We start from the raw sequence: 19,114 nt of genomic DNA, 5'->3' as shown, positions 1-19,114 counted from the left end.
TAGTTACAACTTCTTCTAATAGTTTGGTAGTGTGTCTAAAATAAACACAGGTGTCTATAATTTCAGATAATTTTCAAAATTCCTCTATTTCTGTTTAAAATCAAATGATAAGATGTTTCAATGTCGTAGAAAATGAAAGGAAACAGACAAAAAAATGTTATTCGATTAAAATCTTTAAAAATTCTTCATTTCAAAATTATAAAATTTATAAAAGAAAATACACTAAAAGTGCGATGGTCTCAATGCAAACCTAAACAGTTTTTACCGATCTCAAAACAAGAAACAGCCCTGTTTCGACCCAGTTTCGACCATTCCGGTGGCCAAGTAATGGCCACCTACATTATAGGCAGTCCACAGCGGCTGCCATAGTGAATTTACATAAATAACAATATATAGTGAACATATCCCAAACTTCCTAACGAAGATTTAACATAAATCGACAATTCCCACTCGAGAGCTTAATGTTGGAAATATGGGACTCTGGGATCAACGGCTTGCTTTTCAATGGGTTAACGATAACGTGGACGCTTTCGGTGGTGATCCCAGTAGAATCACTATATTTGTTGAATCTGCTGGAGCCATGAGTGCTCATCTACACTCACTTTATCCGGAAAATAGAGGTTTATTTCAGAATGTTATATCAGAAAGTGGAACAGCGACATTTCCATTTGGTGTTGATAGAGACCATCTTCCGGCTACACGCATATTGGCTGAACAGCTTGAATGTCGTACTGACACGAATGAAGATATTTTCCTATGTTTGGAATCTGTCGAAACTAAGCGCTTTGTAGACGTGTTAGAAAATATTGCAGATAATGCAGTTCTTGCAGCACAGGTGCTTTTTGCGCCTTCTATTGATGGTGAATTGATTGTACGATATTACAAAGAAACAATAAAGATACCAGATTGCGACGAGATGAAGTTTATGAGAGAATTGAACTATATCAATGGTGTAAATGCGCATGAAGGGGCGGTTTGGGTTCCTATGCTTGCTGCAAATCAAAATGGTTCAATAGACGACATCAAAGTCAGCAAAGCAGTTGTGTCAATGTTCATGCCTATGATGTTAGGATCGATGTATCCAGGTCAGAATATCCCCTCGGCAGTAAGCGATTTGATTGACTACGAGTATACAAATTGGGCAAACCCTGAGGATTCAGGAGCAATGTTCGTAAAGATTGGCGGAGATGTTTTCTTCAACTTTCCAGCCATGGATTTAAATTTAGCTCACGCTAATGACACATTTTCTAACACCTGGTTTTATATTTCATGATCGCACCAGAATAGCGACTGATCAATGTTCCAAAATGGGTGACAAAAGCGATCCATGTAGAAGAGTTACCTTACGTATTCGGGTATCAGCTTGACAACACTTTTTAATACAACTGATTACCAACCACCGGAGAGGGAACTGTATGTTTCAGAACGAGTGATGACTTACTGGACCAATTTTGCTAAATTCGGGTAATGTTGTTGTGTAGTTGATTGATATACTTCCTTTGTTACTTATACATGGATAACCCTGGGTGTGTATATTGATGCCTGTTAGACAAGTCAAGTTACATTTGTCTTGTGAATTATCATATGCCCGTTTGATGTTTTGCCAAACTTTTAAGTAATTTAATCAAATTCCTTAATTTCAGGGATCCAAATGGAGATGGACCAGTCACGTGGCCTAAATACACCCTTAAGACAATGCAGCACTTAATTATTGATGAGGAAGACTCTATCGGACAAAGGTTATACACGAAGGAGTATCAGTTTGGGCGTGAGACTGTCCCTGCTCTTTTACAAGCAATTGAAAATGGCGGGCATACATGAGGCTCTGCATTCAAGTCGAAAATGACAGATGCGTGTGACGCTGAGGGCAACTGGATAACGCTCTCGTATTGTAACCTTTGATAACCAGCTTAATCTTACTTTTAGATACTAGGTATGTACAGTGCAAAACGTGTTTTAGTCATATGCAATTGTCACGTTTCTTAAGTGATGTATAATAGGAAATATGTAAGTTATTGCTTGTTTTTCACATGCCCTTATAAGCTTTATGTAGTATCATATTGAAGGTGTGTATTATTTATTTGTTGTTAAACTATATCACGAACATTGCTATTCTTACCAAAAAATCTGTTAGATGTATTATTGGGTGCTTACACAGTTGCGATTGCTTTTTATATTACATTTGTCCTTAAACGGCCAGTTCGCCTATTATTTTATTTTCGTTTCACCTGTTAATACATCAAAAGAAAATATGTTCATAAATCACTAATGCTCAAATCATTATGGTTCGTAATATACTCTACAGTTTTTTCTGTCATTTTGATAATTATTTTAGTTTGAATTAACATATTTTGAACAAAATGTCGCTAACTTACTGAGTTACTGTGCCTGTGCATGTATTTTCTATTGTTTGAAATTATAAATAAAATTTAATTCTGTAGGTTTGATTTTTCAAAAGCCGAAATGCATTCAAAAGATGTCAGTGGCGGTCTCGGTTGTATTCAGAATTCATATTGACCGGTATGTTTGTGGCGACCCTGTTAACTCAAACACAAACTTAGTATAGTTTGGAATTGAGGGGCATTAGAGGAATACATGACATTTCCTCTTGATTCAATAAAACAAACAAAACGAACATTCGAACAATGTTCCTCTCATTCTGTGTTTAAAAGGAAATGATGTCATGAACACATTACAAAATTATGATGTCATGTGACTCGGTGTGACGTCACCACTCAAAAACAGCACATTTGATTAAGTTTGAGTGTTTATGTTGAATTTCTCACTGGATATCATCTCAGTATTCAGTCTATATATTAACGGTATTTTAAACGATCGGATTTTTTATACTTTATTGCATTTTTCCAATGCATGTAGCGCAGCAAATGGCATTTTAATGTCATTTTGTGGTTTTCGGATCATCATCATCGTAGGTGGAGCGGGTGAGGTAAGTCTTTTATATATTATTTAGGTTCATTTGAAAAATTCATGCCGTGCGCACCAATTAAGCGCAGTATAAAACTACACAAGGGCAATGCTCGGGGATGTTTTTCTCTGATAACCAAACTTCAGCAGCAGTATTTTCCCTTAGTAAATGCGCCCGTACAAATTGAATTACTCATGTTCAAACTGTCGTTTCTGTGCAGGTACGTTACATTCTATTCACGTATTTACTTAATATTCATGCTATTTACATTTACTTCTACAGATATTTTGAAGATTTTTTCCATTGTGAACATAGTCTCGCAGTAAATTTTCAAGGTTGTATTTGGCTGAATATGTATTTCAGGCACGAACTCTTTGATTGATTGTCTTTATAACTAGTCTGTAGCATGTTTGTCCAAATTTTTATTTGGTGACAAAAATGTCCCAAAATTAAGGCTTCTTCATGTCTTATAGAGTCTAATGGAAACGGTTTTGAGTGAACAAAATGCACAATCTGTATTTTCAGTTTTGAAAATAAATTTATTTTAATTTTATATCTTGTGTGCAATCTTTACTTTGTAGCCAGTGAATTAAACATTTACTGTGTGAACATTGTATCAGACCTAAACTTTGTGAACATTCTATCAGTTTGTAAAATTTAAGTTTACACCTGGTGGTCAATCTTTATTTTTGACGAGTGTATTGAACATTTACTGTGTGAAAATTGTATCAAACCATAACTTTGGAGCATTCTATCAAACTCAAACAATATGAACATTGTATCAACCGTTAACCTTGTGAACATTCTATCAAATGTTAACAATAGGAACATTGTATCAATCGTTAACTTTGTGAACATTCTAAGTGACGCTATTTAACTGAGTTATCGGTTAAGTAAATAAACTCATAAAGTTATTTTACATTGTCATGTCTACTGGGATAATGCTTGGGTACCAAGATGACGCTGCACGATCGGTTTTAAACCCCCAGTAAATTTACGTTTTACTGACCGTTCCAAGGCGGTACCTAACAATTCTTGATAAACATACCAATTATTTTTATATATTTATAGTATTTATGCACTGTGCTGTTTGTAGAGTTTTGTGCTGTTCTCTGTTTCTTGTTTGTGATTTTATGTTCTATGTCTTTGGCGTTTGCCCATTGCCACTAAACCGGGTTCATGTTTAAACTTTTTGCTACGAGCATGTTTCTGTAGCTTTTTGCATAAATATTATTATTTGATCTTCTTTTGCGGTAGTTATCTAACATTAAACAGGTAGAGTAGTTTTGCGGATGATGGGTTCAAAATTCTGTCCCTCAAGTACTTCGTATTAATTTTAAAAAGGGGGAAATTCTGATTGTTTTGCTTCGCAAAAACAGGTCAAGCATCTCTGATCAATTTACTGTCGTTGGTCTATTCAACACCGTAAGCCTCTTCCATGATTGAATAATTGAAAAAAATCTCCTGCAGTTAATTATCATGCACGTGAGGATTGTGAATAAAGACATCTTGAAATAGAAATACTTTAACGCAGCTATTCAGAAGGCTCTCAAATGCAGACAATGGAATCCTTCCTTTTTGTGAATAACTAGACTGAGATTCCTTGAAAAAAAAGCATTTATTGAAACTTGTCCAGAAGAAACGATAGTTTCAAGCATTGGGGTTTGTTGACACTAAGACGCAGATGAATGAAGCACTTTTTCTTAGCCAATTCTTAGATCATTGTGTAGTGCACATTGTCGTTGTGTTGGTGTGAATTTAGACAGCGCTGTTTGTATGTGTTAAAAGGGCGTTCGTTAAAACAAATAAAGTGGCTTTTATGTCCTAACAAACATGACTTAAACGGACTTGTTCATATGTATATCTTCATGCTAGTTTCGTTTTGGCTGTTAAATAATAATAATACCAAAATACGTATTAATAATACAAAAAATCTACAGGGACAAGCCCAGCAGCTTACATTTAACGCATTCCTTGTTCAGATTCGCAACGTTAGAGCCTAACAGATACTAAATGATTTAAAAACAACGTCAAATTATAACACGGACAGATTAAACATACAAACGAATCACAAGAAATGACCAAGGGAAATATCATTGGAATTTTATCAGCTAATTAATTAGTCTAGTAGATATATTTCGAAGCGGTATTGTATAAAATGCGAGTTGGCAATATCTTTATGAAACGAATCTAGTTTCTTCTAGTTTACTGGTTTAAGAAGTCATTGCGAGATCATACCTAAAAATGCAAAAATAAAATAAAACACAATCTTTATGTAAACTCTTAAGTTATATAAGGTAATTCCGTAATGGATGTAAAAAATAATGGAAATCACTCGCATAAGTCATAAGCTCATTAGTTTTAACTCTTGACAAAACACTCAATAACCACGACTGGCACGTATTGAACAACAAACACACATAAGAGTAAAAACAAAGTAAACAAAAAGTCAGACATAGTTTTATATCTATAAATATTGGCTGTTTCGCCGAAACAGTCGGCGAAAAGAGAATGTGTCTGATGATTGGACTTCTTAAGGAGTTTTTTATTAAACCAAAAATATGTAATAAGGCAAATAGATCTTTGACGAGAAGTCCTATTCTATCGCGTTAACACGCACTATTTAACAGATGAAACATTAACGATGTATTTGTTTTTTAAACTGTAAATACTCGACATCAGCACCAACTTAGCTAACAAATACAGAGCAGAGCCAGAAGTAGCCATACACCGATATATAAGCCACGTGTTAAAGAGGTACGATATAGGTTAATGCCAAAAACTTCTTTAAAAAAAATGATCGCATAATCATCTTTTGCGCATTTTGCTTTAATGATAATAATGCCTATGATTTGTATACGAATTTAAAATGATAAGCCTTTATATCTGTCTTTAATAAATAGCTACGTAACCACTAATTCTCGAGTATAAAGTTTCAAAATGCTTATATATTATTTTTATCTGTACACAAATCATACGGTTTGTTTTTGCTTTGATTGTTAAAGTAATATGAGTTAAACAAAAATGCAAAAAATCAGTCTGTATTTAATAACTTATACCCAAATTCGCAGGCTATGGTTTTTCTTTGTTTTGTTTGCGAACCTAAGGACCGGATTTTTAAAGCTCGAAAAACAATTTCGATGGTGCTTTTTGCTTCTGATTTTTGATATTTAGGTAAACGTGAAAATTCAATGACAATATATTACAAACAACAGTATGAATGAAATAATGTAGAAACTGTACGTTACCCAACCATGCAATAAGATTCAATAAGGCCGTATCAGTGCCTTATAACAACCGCCCTCTCTTTTCATTAAATTAACACAATATAGCTTTTAATTGAAATAGTTTATGAAAATAACATTGTTAGAATGATCAATTTGGTATTTTTCTATATGAATAACTCAAAAAGGAAAATTAATTGTATATAAAGCAATATGGTAATTATTACACTCTGAAAGTCATGTTATATGCAAATTTCGTGGTGACGTAGTGCACATTAAATTTAGACTATCCTTTTATCAAAACAGAGAGTAAATACTGGGATTGGGACTATAAAGGGTATTTGTGGCTAAATTTAGATAAATAAATGAATACTTCAATTATTTTTATGCTTAAGCATTTAAAACGCTTAGTTAGGCTCAGAGAACTCACGCTTGGTAGTATTATTGGTCAGACCAGCAGATAAACAATATTAAATTTTGAGGTCAGTGGCTCAAGCTAAAAATCGGTTTCCGATCGATATATGAAAAACGCTTAAGCCCAGTGACCTCGAACTTGGTAGACCCCCAAACATAACCAGCATCCTGTTTAGGCAACAGTTGGTTAAATCAGAGTTCGTTCAATAACTGTAAAATGCTTGTTTTCAGATCCCTTAAGATTGGTTTATTTGTGGAGTGCATTTGCGTCTTACAGTCATGTTTCGAAAACATCCTTTGATAGAACTCTAATTTGGGTTTTTCGAGGAAAGAGATCAAATGTCAGCAGAGACTAGGACAACTCCACAAGTTGAGATCAAACTGGCATGTTCATCAAAAGAAACACTTTTTATTTCAATTAAACAGAAGAGCAAGAATGCAAAAAGGTTAATCGCTTAACAGACAGCTATTTTTGAATGCTATTACTTTTGTATTATTTGCCGTTCTTGATATCGACCTGAGTACACTTGTTGCTTAGACTTAATTACCGTTCTTTTAACCGGAATAAAACTTAATACAACAGTTTAACCGTTCTTGATCACTGACACAGGAGTAACACATTACAAGATCAAAAGTGCAAGACAATATTCCTTAACTCCAATGAATATGCCACTGGTCGTCATGGTAATGAATGTCTGCTATCTGGGCCCGTTTATCCGCCCGCTACTTCAACCAAAGAGGAGACAAAGCAGATTAATTACGATCGATTTTATACTAGAGGACGGATACTTTATATCCATCTACTATCAAGTATTCCATTGATGCTGTTACTTAAAATAACTTGATTAGTTAACATTATTTGTATTATTTTTTTCATCGCCTTTGCTCCAACCAGGCACATATTTATTGGTTTTGTTACTGTTGAAAAACGTGTGTAATGAACGCCAGTGAACCTCAAGAGGACACAAGTTTAGTTGATTGTTCTGTTTTGATGAATGAGTGGTCTGTCTGTATTGTGATGTTACGTTGATTGTCTCTAGTCATGTCTAGGTCGGCCCTTTTTCCTTTTCCTCTGAAATTAAATTGTTGACTAATGGACATGTTCTAGTTGTTTTCATTGTGAAATAAAACAAAATCCTTTTACACGTCAATTGAAAACACTTACAACCGAGGGGGCTCGAGAGTGTAAATATTGCAACGCTGACCATAGCCGTCAACATAAGTCTCAATACAACCGAGGGTGCTTTAGAGTTTTAACAGTGTCACTCAAGCCACTACAGTGAATATACAGCCTCAATACAGCAGATGGTGCTTGAGAGTGGAAACAGTGCCACGCTAACCACTAACGCCAATATAAGGCCCAATACAACTGAGGTTTTTTAAGAGTGTTAACAGTGCCACCCTGAGCATTACCGTCCATATTCAGTCTCAATACAACCGAGGGTGCGTTATAGTTTTAACAGTGTCACTGAAACCACTACCGTCAATAAACAGCCTAAATACAGCAGATGGTGCTGGAGGATGGAAACAGTGTCACGCTAACCATTACCGCAAATATTAGTTTCAATACAACCGAGGTTGCTTGAGAGTGTAAACAGTGCCACGCTAACCATAACCTTCCATATATAGTCTCAGTACAACCGAGCTTGCTTGAGAGTGTAAACAGTGCCACGCTAACCATAACCTTCCATATATAGTCTCAATACAATCGAGGTTGCTTGAGAGTGTAAACCGTGCCACGCTAATCATAACCTTTCATATATAGTCTCAAGACAACCGAGCTTGCTTGAGAGTGTAAACAGTGCCACGCTAACCATAACCTTCCATATATAGTCTCAATACAACCGAGCTTGCTTGAGAGTGTAAACAGTGCCACGCTTACCATAACCTTCCATATATAGTCTCCGTACAACCGAGCTTGCTTGAGAGTGTAAACAGTGCCACGCTAACCATAACCTTCCATATATAGTCTCAATACAACCGAGCTTGCTTGAGAGTGTAAACAGTGCCACGCTAACCATAACCTTCCATATATAGTCTCAGTACAACCGAGCTTGCTTGAGAGTGTAAACCGTGCCACGATAACCATAACCTTCCATATACAGTCTCAATACAACCGAGCTTGCTTGAGAGTGTAAACAGTGCCACGCTAACCATAACCTTCCATATATAGTCTCAAGACAATCGAGCTTGCTTGAGAGTGTAAACAGTGCCACGCTAACCATAACCTTCCATATATAGTCTCAAGACAACCGAGCTTGCTTGAGAGTGTAAACAGTGCCACGCTAACCATAACCTTCCATATATAGTCTCAATACAACCGAGCTTGCTTGAGAGTGTAAACAGTGCCACGCTAACCATAACCTTCCATATATAGTCTCCGTACAACCGAGCATGCTTGAGAGTGTAAACAGTGCCACGCTAACCATAACCTTCCATATATAGTCTCAGTACAACCGAGCTTGCTTGAGAGTGTAAACAGTGCCACGCTAACCATAACCTTCCATATATAGTCTCAAGACAACCGAGCTTGCTTGAGAGTGTAAACCGTGCCACGCTAACCATAACCTTCCATATATAGTCTCAATACAACCGAGCTTGCTTGAGAGTGTAAACCGTGCCACGCTAACCATAACCTTCCATATATAGTCTCAAGACAACCGAGCTTGCTTGAGAGTGTAAATCGTGCCACGCTTATCATAACCTTTCATATATAGTCTCAATACAATCGAGCTTGCTTGAGAGTGTAAACCGTGCCACGCTAACCATAACCTTCCATATATAGTCTCAGTACAATCGAGCTTGCTTGAGAGTGTAAACCGTGCCACGCTAACCATAACCTTCCATATATAGTCTCAGTACAACCGAGCTTGCTTGAGAGTGTAAACCGTGCCACGCTAACCATAACCTTCCATATATAGTCTCAAGACAACCGAGCTTGCTTGAGAGTGTAAACAGTGCCACGCTAACCATAACCTTCCATATATAGTCTCAAGACAACCGAGCTTGCTTGAGAGTGTAAACCGTGCCACGCTAACCATAACCTTCCATATATAGTCTCAAGACAACCGAGCTTGCTTGAGAGTGTAAACCGTGCCACGCTAATCATAACCTTTCATATATAGTCTCAAGACAACCGAGCTTGCTTGAGAGTGTAAACCGTGCCACGCTAACCATAACCTTCCATATACAGTCTCAATACAATCGAGGTTGCTTGAGAGTGTAAACAGTGCCACGCTAACCATAACCTTCCATATATAGTCTCAAGACAACCGAGCTTGCTTGAGAGTGTAAACCGTGCCACGCTAACCATAACCTTCCATATATAGTCTCAGTACAACCGAGCTTGCTTGAGAGTGTAAACAGTGCCACGCTAACCATAACCTTCCATATATAGTCTCAAGACAACCGAGCTTGCTTGAGAGTGTAAACAGTGCCACGCTAACCATAACCTTCCATATATAGTCTCAAGACAACCGAGCTTGCTTGAGAGTGTAAACCGTGCCACGCTAACCATAACCTTCCATATATAGTCTCAGTACAATCGAGGTTGCTTGAGAGTGTAAACCGTGCCACGCTAACCATAACCTTCCATATACAGTCTCAAGACAACCGAGCTTGCTTGAGAGTGTAAACAGTGCCACGCTAACCATAACCTTCCATATATAGTCTCAAGACAACCGAGCTTGCTTGAGAGTGTAAACAGTGCCACGCTTACCATAACCTTCCATATATAGTCTCAGTACAATCGAGGTTGCTTGAGAGTGTAAACCGTGCCACGCTAACCATAACCTTCCATATATAGTCTCAATACAATCGAGGTTGCTTGAGAGTGTAAACCGTGCCACGCTAACCATAACCTTCCATATATAGTCTCAATACAACCGAGCTTGCTTGAGAGTGTAAACAGTGCCACGCTAACCATAACCTTCCATATATAGTCTCAAGACAACCGAGCTTGCTTGAGAGTGTAAACCGTGCCACGCTAACCATAACCTTCCATATATAGTCTCAAGACAACCGAGCTTGCTTGAGAGTGTAAACCGTGCCACGCTAATCATAACCTTTCATATATAGTCTCAAGACAACCGAGCTTGCTTGAGAGTGTAAACAGTGCCACGCTAACCATAACCTTCCATATATAGTCTCAAGACAACCGAGCTTGCTTGAGAGTGTAAACAGTGCCACGCTAACCATAACCTTCCATATATAGTCTCAGTACAATCGAGGTTGCTTGAGAGTGTAAACCGTGCCACGCTAACCATAACCTTCCATATACAGTCTCAAGACAACCGAGCTTGCTTGAGAGTGTAAACAGTGCCACGCTAACCATAACCTTCCATATATAGTCTCAAGACAACCGAGCTTGCTTGAGAGTGTAAACCGTGCCACGCTAACCATAACCTTCCATATATAGTCTCAATACAATCGAGGTTGCTTGAGAGTGTAAACCGTGCCACGCTAACCATAACCTTCCATATACAGTCTCAAGACAACCGAGCTTGCTTGAGAGTGTAAACCGTGCCACGCTAACCATAACCTTCCATATATAGTCTCAAGACAACCGAGCTTGCTTGAGAGTGTAAACAGTGCCACGCTAACCATAACCTTCCATATATAGTCTCAAGACAACCGAGCTTGCTTGAGAGTGTAAACCGTGCCACGCTAACCATAACCTTCCATATATAGTCTCAAGACAACCGAGCTTGCTTGAGAGTGTAAACCGTGCCACGCTAACCATAACCTTTCATATATAGTCTCAATACAATCGAGGATGCTTGAGAGTGTAAACCGTGCCACGCTAACCATAACCTTCCATATACAGTCTCAAGACAACCGAGCTTGCTTGAGAGTGTAAACCGTGCCACGCTAACCATAACCTTCCATATATAGTCTCAGTACAACCGAGCTTGCTTGAGAGTGTAAACAGTGCCACGCTAACCATAACCTTCCATATATAGTCTCAATACAATCGAGGTTGCTTGAGAGTGTAAACAGTGCCACGCTAACCATAACCTTCCATATATAGTCTCAATACAATCGAGCATGCTTGAGAGTGTAAACAGTGCAACGCTAACCATAACCTTCCATATATAGTCTCAATACAATTGAGCTTGCTTGAGAGTGTAAACAGTGCCACGCTAACCATAACCTTCCATATATAGTCTCAATACAACCGAGCTTGCTTGAGAGTGTAAACAGTGCCACGCTAACCATAACCTTCCATATATAGTCTCAATACAACCGAGCTTGCTTGAGAGTGTAAACAGTGCCACGCTAACCATAACCTTCCATATATAGTCTCAATACAATCGAGCTTGCTTGAGAGTGTAAACAGTGCCACGCTAACCATAACCTTCCATATATAGTCTCAATACAATCGAGGTTGCTTGAGAGTGTAAACAGTGCCACGCTAACCATAACCTTCCATATATAGTCTCAATACAACCGAGCTTGCTTGAGAGTGTAAACAGTGCCACGCTAACCATTACCTTCCATATATAGTCTCAATACCATCGAGGTTGCTTGAGAGTGTAAACCGTGCCACGCTAACCATAACCTTCCATATATAGTCTCAATACAATCGAGCTTGCTTGAGAGTGTAAACAGTGCCACGCTAACCATAACCTTCCATATATAGTCTCAGTACAACCGAGCTTGCTTGAGAGTGTAAACCGTGCCACGCTAACCATAACCTTCCATATATAGTCTCAATACAATCGAGCTTGCTTGAGAGTGTAAACAGTGCCACGCTAACCATAACCTTCCATATATAGTCTCAATACAATCGAGGTTGCTTGAGAGTGTAAACAGTGCCACGCTAACCATAACCTTTCATATATAGTCTCAATACAACCGAGCTTGCTTGAGAGTGTAAACAGTGCCACGCTAACCATAACCTTCCATATATAGTCTCAATACAATCGAGGTTCCTTGAGAGTGTAAACCGTGCCACGCTAACCATAACCTTCCATATATAGTCTCAATACAATCGAGGTTGCTTGAGAGTGTAAACAGTGCCACGCTAACCATAACCTTCCATATATAGTCTCAATACAATCGAGCTTGCTTGAGAGTGTAAACAGTGCCACGCTAACCATTACCGCAAATATTAGTCTCAATACAACCGAGGTTGCTTGAGAGTGTAAACCGTGCCACGCTAACCATAACCTTCCATATATAGTCTCAGTAAAACCGAGCTTGCTTGAGAGTGTAAACAGTGCCACGCTAACCATAACCTTCCATATATAGTCTCAAGACAACCGAGCTTGCTTGAGAGTGTAAACAGTGCCACGCTAACCATAACCTTTCATATACAGTCTCAATACAATCGAGGTTGCTTGAGAGTGTAAACAGTGCCACGCTAACCATAACCTTCCATATATAGTCTCAAGACAACCGAGCTTGCTTGAGAGTGTAAACAGTGCCACGCTAACCATAACCTTTCATATACAGTCTCAATACAACCGAGCTTGCTTGAGAGTGTAAACCGTGCCACGCTAACCATAACCTTCCATATATAGTCTCAGTACAATCGAGGTTGCTTGAGAGTGTAAACCGTGCCACGCTAACCATAACCTTCCATATACAGTCTCAAGACAACCGAGCTTGCTTGAGAGTGTAAACCGTGCCACGCTAACCATAACCTTCCATATATAGTCTCAAGACAACCGAGCTTGCTTGAGAGTGTAAACAGTGCCACGCTAACCATAACCTTCCATATATAGTCTCAGTACAATCGAGGTTGCTTGAGAGTGTAAACCGTGCCACGCTAACCATAACCTTCCATATACAGTCTCATGACAACCGAGCTTGCTTGAGAGTGTAAACCGTGCCACGCTAACCATAACCTTCCATATATAGTCTCAAGACAACCGAGCTTGCTTGAGAGTGTAAACAGTGCCACGCTAACCATAACCTTCCATATATAGTCTCAATACAATCGAGGTTGCTTGAGAGTGTAAACAGTGCCACGCTAACCATAACCTTCCATATATAGTCTCAATACAATCGAGGTTGCTTGAGAGTGTAAACCGTGCCACGCTAACCATAACCTTCCATATTATAGTCTCAAGACAACCGAGCTTGCTTGAGAGTGTAAACCATGCCACGCTAACCATAACCTTCCATATATAGTCTCAATACAATCGAGCTTGCTTGAGAGTGTAAACAGTGCCACGCTAACCATAACCTTCCATATATAGTCTCAATACAATCGAGGTTGCTTGAGAGTGTAAACCGTGCCACGCTAACCATAACCTTCCATATATAGTCTCAATACAATCGAGCTTGCTTGAGAGTGTAAACCGTGCCACGCTAACCATAACCTTTCATATATAGTCTCAATACAATCGAGCTTGCTTGAGAGTGTAAACCGTGCCACGCTAACCATAACCTTTCATATATAGTCTCAAGACAACCGAGCTTGCTTGAGAGTGTAAACCGTGCCACGCTAACCATAACCTTCCATATATAGTCTCAATACAATCGAGCTTGCTTGAGAGTGTAAACCGTGCCACGCTAACCATAACCTTCCATATATAGTCTCAAGACAACCGAGCTTGCTTGAGAGTGTAAACCGTGCCACGCTAACCATAACCTTCCATATACAGTCTCAATACAATCGAGGTTGCTTGAGAGTGTAAACAGTGCCACGCTAACCATAACCTTTCATATATAGTCTCAATACAACCGAGCTTGCTTGAGAGTGTAAACAGTGCCACGCTAACCATAACCTTCCATATATAGTCTCAATACAATCGAGGTTGCTTGAGAGTGTAAACCGTGCCACGCTAACCATAACCTTCCATATATAGTCTCAATACAATCGAGGTTGCTTGAGAGTGTAAACAGTGCCACGCTAACCATAACCTTCCATATATAGTCTCAATACAATCGAGCTTGCTTGAGAGTGTAAACAGTGCCACGCTAACCATTACCGCAAATATTAGTCTCAATACAACCGAGGTTGCTTGAGAGTGTAAACCGTGCCACGCTAACCATAACCTTCCATATATAGTCTCAAGACAACCGAGCTTGCTTGAGAGTGTAAACAGTGCCACGCTAACCATAACCTTCCATATATAGTCTCAAGACAACCGAGCTTGCTTGAGAGTGTAAACCGTGCCACGCTAACCATAACCTTTCATATACAGTCTCAATACAATCGAGCTTGCTTGAGAGTGTAAACCGTGCCACGCTAACCATAACCTTCCATATATAGTCTCAGTACAATCGAGCTTGCTTGAGAGTGTAAACCGTGCCACGCTAACCATAACCTTCCATATACAGTCTCAAGACAACCGAGCTTGCTTGAGAGTGTAAACCGTGCCACGCTAACCATAACCTTCCATATACAGTCTCAAGACAACCGAGCTTGCTTGAGAGTGTAAACAGTGCCACGCTAACCATAACCTTCCATATATAGTCTCAGTACAATCGAGGTTGCTTGAGAGTGTAAACCGTGCCACGCTAACCATAACCTTCCATATACAGTCTCAAGACAACCGAGTTTGCTTGAGAGTGTAAACCGTGCCACGCTAACCATAACCTTCCATATATAGTCTCAAGACAACCGAGCTTGCTTGAGAGTGTAAACAGTGCCACGCTAACCATAACCTTCCATATATAGTCTCAATACAATCGAGGTTGCTTGAGAGTGTAAACAGAGCCACGCTAACCATAACCTTCCATATATAGTCTCAATACAATCGAGGTTGCTTGAGAGTGTAAACCGTGCCACGCTAACCATAACCTTCCATATTATAGTCTCAAGACAACCGAGGTTGCTTGAGAGTGTAAACCGTGCCACGCTAACCATAACCTTCCATATATAGTCTCAATACAATCGAGGTTGCTTGAGAGTGTAAACAGTGCCACGCTAACCATAACCTTCCATATATAGTCTCAATACAATCGAGCTTGCTTGAGAGTGTAAACAGTGCCACGCTAACCATAACCTTCCATATATAGTCTCAATACAATCGAGGTTGCTTGAGAGTGTAAACCGTGTCACGCTAACCATAACCTTCCATATTATAGTCTCAAGACAACCGAGGTTGCTTGAGAGTGTAAACCGTGCCACGCTAACCATAACCTTCCATATATAGTCTCAATACAATCGAGCTTGCTTGAGAGTGTAAACAGTGCCACGCTAACCATAACCTTCCATATATAGTCTCAATACAATCGAGCTTGCTTGAGAGTGTAAACAGTGCCACGCTAACCATAACCTTCCATATATAGTCTCAATACAATCGAGGTTGCTTGAGAGTGTAAACAGTGCCACGCTAACCATAACCTTCCATATATAGTCTCAATACAATCGAGCTTGCTTGAGAGTGTAAACAGTGCCACGCTAACCATTACCGCAAATATTAGTCTCAATACAACCGAGGTTGCTTGAGAGTGTAAACCGTGCCACGCTAACCATAACCTTCCATATATAGTCTCAATACAATCGAGCTTGCTTGAGAGTGTAAACAGTGCCACGCTAACCATAACCTTCCATATATAGTCTCAGTACAACCGAGGTTGCTTGAGAGTGTAAACAGTGCCACGCTAACCATAACCTTCCATATACAGTCTCAATACAATCGAGGTTGCTTGAGAGTGTAAACCGTGCCACGCTAACCATAACCTTTCATATACAGTCTCAATACAATCGAGGTTGCTTGAGAGTGTAAACCGTGCCACGCTAACCATAACCTTTCATATACAGTCTCAATACAACCGAAAATGCTTGAGAGTGTTAACAGTATTGCTCTTACAATAACAGACTTAATACAACCAAAAACCACCATCAAAACCTTTGAATACAATTCGGGCTTTTCAAGAATTAATCCTGCAGAAAGTTATTATTATATATGATATTCACTCGTGTTCAAGTGAACTTGCGTTTCACTGACTGTTGCGAGGGGGTAATTTCATCATTTATCAGTAGATTTCAATATGTTTTTGGTCTGTGGTGTTCGGTTTTGTGAATGTGGTGTTTATACATTTTTGTCTCTAGTTCGTTGTTGTTTTGGTCCTTGCCTATTACCTAAACTCAGTTAATTTTTGAATTTTTGACTACTGGAATCGTCCCTATAGTTGTCATTTTCCATTGTAAAACAATGTAAAAATAAAGCAAATGGCAAGCAACCATAAAAAGAAACGGACATTCTGTAAGAAATATGGCAATTTAAACAATATTTATTACGCTTATAACAAATCAAACTGTTAAGTAAATTTGAATGTTTGCATTAGTGATTTATAAACATATATTCATTCATTGACGAAACAAAAATAAGATATTAAGTGATCATTACGTTTTAGTTCATTTTAACTCAAATAGCATTGCAGCTGTGTAGGCAAACAATATTAAATCTTTAAGTCGTACGAGTAAATTGTTACACTGTTTATTAACATACTCATAGTTCAACAAAAAATATCATACACATATTCAATAAGATACGGTAGACCACGTTATTAAAGTAAATTAAGTCAAAGACAAGTGACACACAAGCAATACCAAACAAGTATCATATAAGGCATAACCGCAGAAACATGACACTTGCATATAATTAAAAACATGCACTTTAAACATGATGAGTCATTATGTAGAAATAAGAAAAAGAATATTGGTGATCAAAAGTTACAATACGGGAAATTGTCATCCTCAGCGTCACACGCATCTGTCAGTTTCGACTTGAATGTAGAATCTCCTGTATGCACGCCATTTTCAATTGCGTCTAAAAGATCGGGAACAATTTTACGCCAAAACTGATATTCCTTCGTGTATAACCTTCGTCCGATTGAGTCTTCCTCATCAATAACTAGGTGCTGCATTGTCTCAAGGGTGTATTTAGGCCAAGTGACTGGCCCATCTCCGTTGGGGTCCCTGAAATTATGAAAAACTATTGAAACACATATAGATATAAATATATCAACAAAACAAGAGAAAATCATAAAAACGCCATAGTTTCAGTAAAGCTTGCATTACCTTAAAAATAAAACAACTCTATATGTATAACAAACAATAAACACAGTAATTCTTATCCATGCATTAGCAACAAATTGAGTTAATCAGCTACATTATAAAAGTACAACATTACCCAAATTTCGCAAAATTGGTCCAGTACGTCATCACTTTTTCTGAAACCTCCAGTTCCTTTTCCGGTGGCTCATAATCAGTTGCATTAAACCATGTTTCATTGTCCAAATGATACCCAAATACGTAAGGTAACTCTTCTCCATGGGTAGCTTTTGTGATCCATTTTGGAATATTGTACTGACGCTGTTTAGGTGCGATCATGAAATTGTAAAACCAGGTGTTAGACGTTGTATCGTTAGAGTGAGCCAAATTCAAATCCATGGCTGGAACGTTCATGAAAACATCGCCGGCCACCTTTGTGAACATTGCTCTTGCATCCTCTGGGTTTGCCCAATTTGTATATTCGTAGTCAATCAAATCGCTTACTGCTGAATGGATATTCTGACTTGGATACATCATCCCTACCATCATAGGCACAAATATTGACAAGTCCGCATTGCTGATTTTGAAGTCGTCTATTGACCCATTGTGATTAGCAGCTAGCGTAAGGACCCATGGCGCCCCCTCATCCGCATTTACACCATTTATGAAATTCATTTCTTTCATAAACTTCATCTCGTCACTATCTGAAATTTTAATGGTTTCTTTGGAATTTCGAACAATAAACTCACCATCAATAGAATGCGCAAAAAACGCCTGTGCTGCAAGGGTTCCATTCTCTGCAATCACTTCTGCCATGTCTATGAGCCTCTTAGTGTCTACGGACTTCAAACACTGGACAATATCTTCATTCGTGTCAGTACGACATTTGAAATGTTCAGCGTATATGCGTGCAGCCGGTAAATTGTCACTATCAACATGAAATGGAAGTGTCGCTGTTCCACTTTCTGATATCACATTCTGAAATAGACCTCTATTTTTTGGATAAAGCGATTGCAGATGAACACTCATGGCTCCAGCAGATTCACCAAATATAGTGATTCTACTGGGATCACCACCGAAAGCGTCCACATTCTTGTTAACCCATTGAATCGCCAGCCGTTGATCCCAAAGTCCCATATTTCCGTTTGCTCTCTCATCTCCAACGTTAAGGAATCCTAACATGCCTAGGCGGTAATTGATCGTCACAACTATGACGTTTCCGTAGCCTGCCAAGACGGTCCCAGTGGTCATATTGCCATCCCCATACGTATACCCTCCACCATGAATCCAGACCATCACAGCATGATTATCTCCAGTGGCGGCCTTATTTGAAGGAACAAATAAATTCAAAAATAAGCAATCTTCGTTGTCCGAGCGGACTCCAAACTTAACCATCTTCATTTTATTTTGTGGACAAGACGATCCATATTTCGTCCCATCGATTGGTTGTTTAAACGCTCCGTATGGTTGAGGTCTTTGAAATCTCAGTTCATTTATAGGTGACTTTCCATACGGAACTCCGAGGAATTCATTTACAACTAAATGTTTGTCTCTAAACGCCACTGTGTTAGTTTTACCATTAATTATTCCCAT

General features: G+C 38.8%; 2 protein-coding genes across 2 annotated transcripts; one reads left to right on the top strand and one right to left on the bottom strand.

Moving 5' to 3' along the window:
• Positions 1-472: 472 nt before the first annotated feature.
• On the top strand, positions 473-1,821 carry LOC128235764 (neuroligin-4, Y-linked-like). Its single transcript, XM_052950565.1, has 2 exons — positions 473-1,167; positions 1,644-1,821. The coding sequence occupies exons 1-2, from the start codon at positions 473-475 to the stop codon at positions 1,819-1,821; spliced, it is 873 nt and encodes a 290-aa protein (XP_052806525.1).
• A 15,372-nt stretch (positions 1,822-17,193) lies between these two features.
• On the bottom strand, positions 17,194-19,114 carry LOC128235753 (cocaine esterase-like). The gene is made up of 2 exons (XM_052950555.1): positions 17,661-19,114; positions 17,194-17,446 (listed from the first exon to the last, which is right to left on the bottom strand). Exons 1-2 carry the CDS (start codon positions 19,112-19,114, stop codon positions 17,194-17,196), a joined length of 1,707 nt encoding a protein of 568 aa, XP_052806515.1.

The sequence above is a fragment of the Mya arenaria genome, chromosome 1 (assembly GCF_026914265.1).
Source record: "Mya arenaria isolate MELC-2E11 chromosome 1, ASM2691426v1".
In the NCBI taxonomy this organism is placed as follows: Eukaryota; Metazoa; Mollusca; class Bivalvia; order Myida; family Myidae; genus Mya; species Mya arenaria.
Note: the sequence above shows the minus strand (reverse complement) of the source record. Positions and strands in the feature narration are given on the sequence as shown.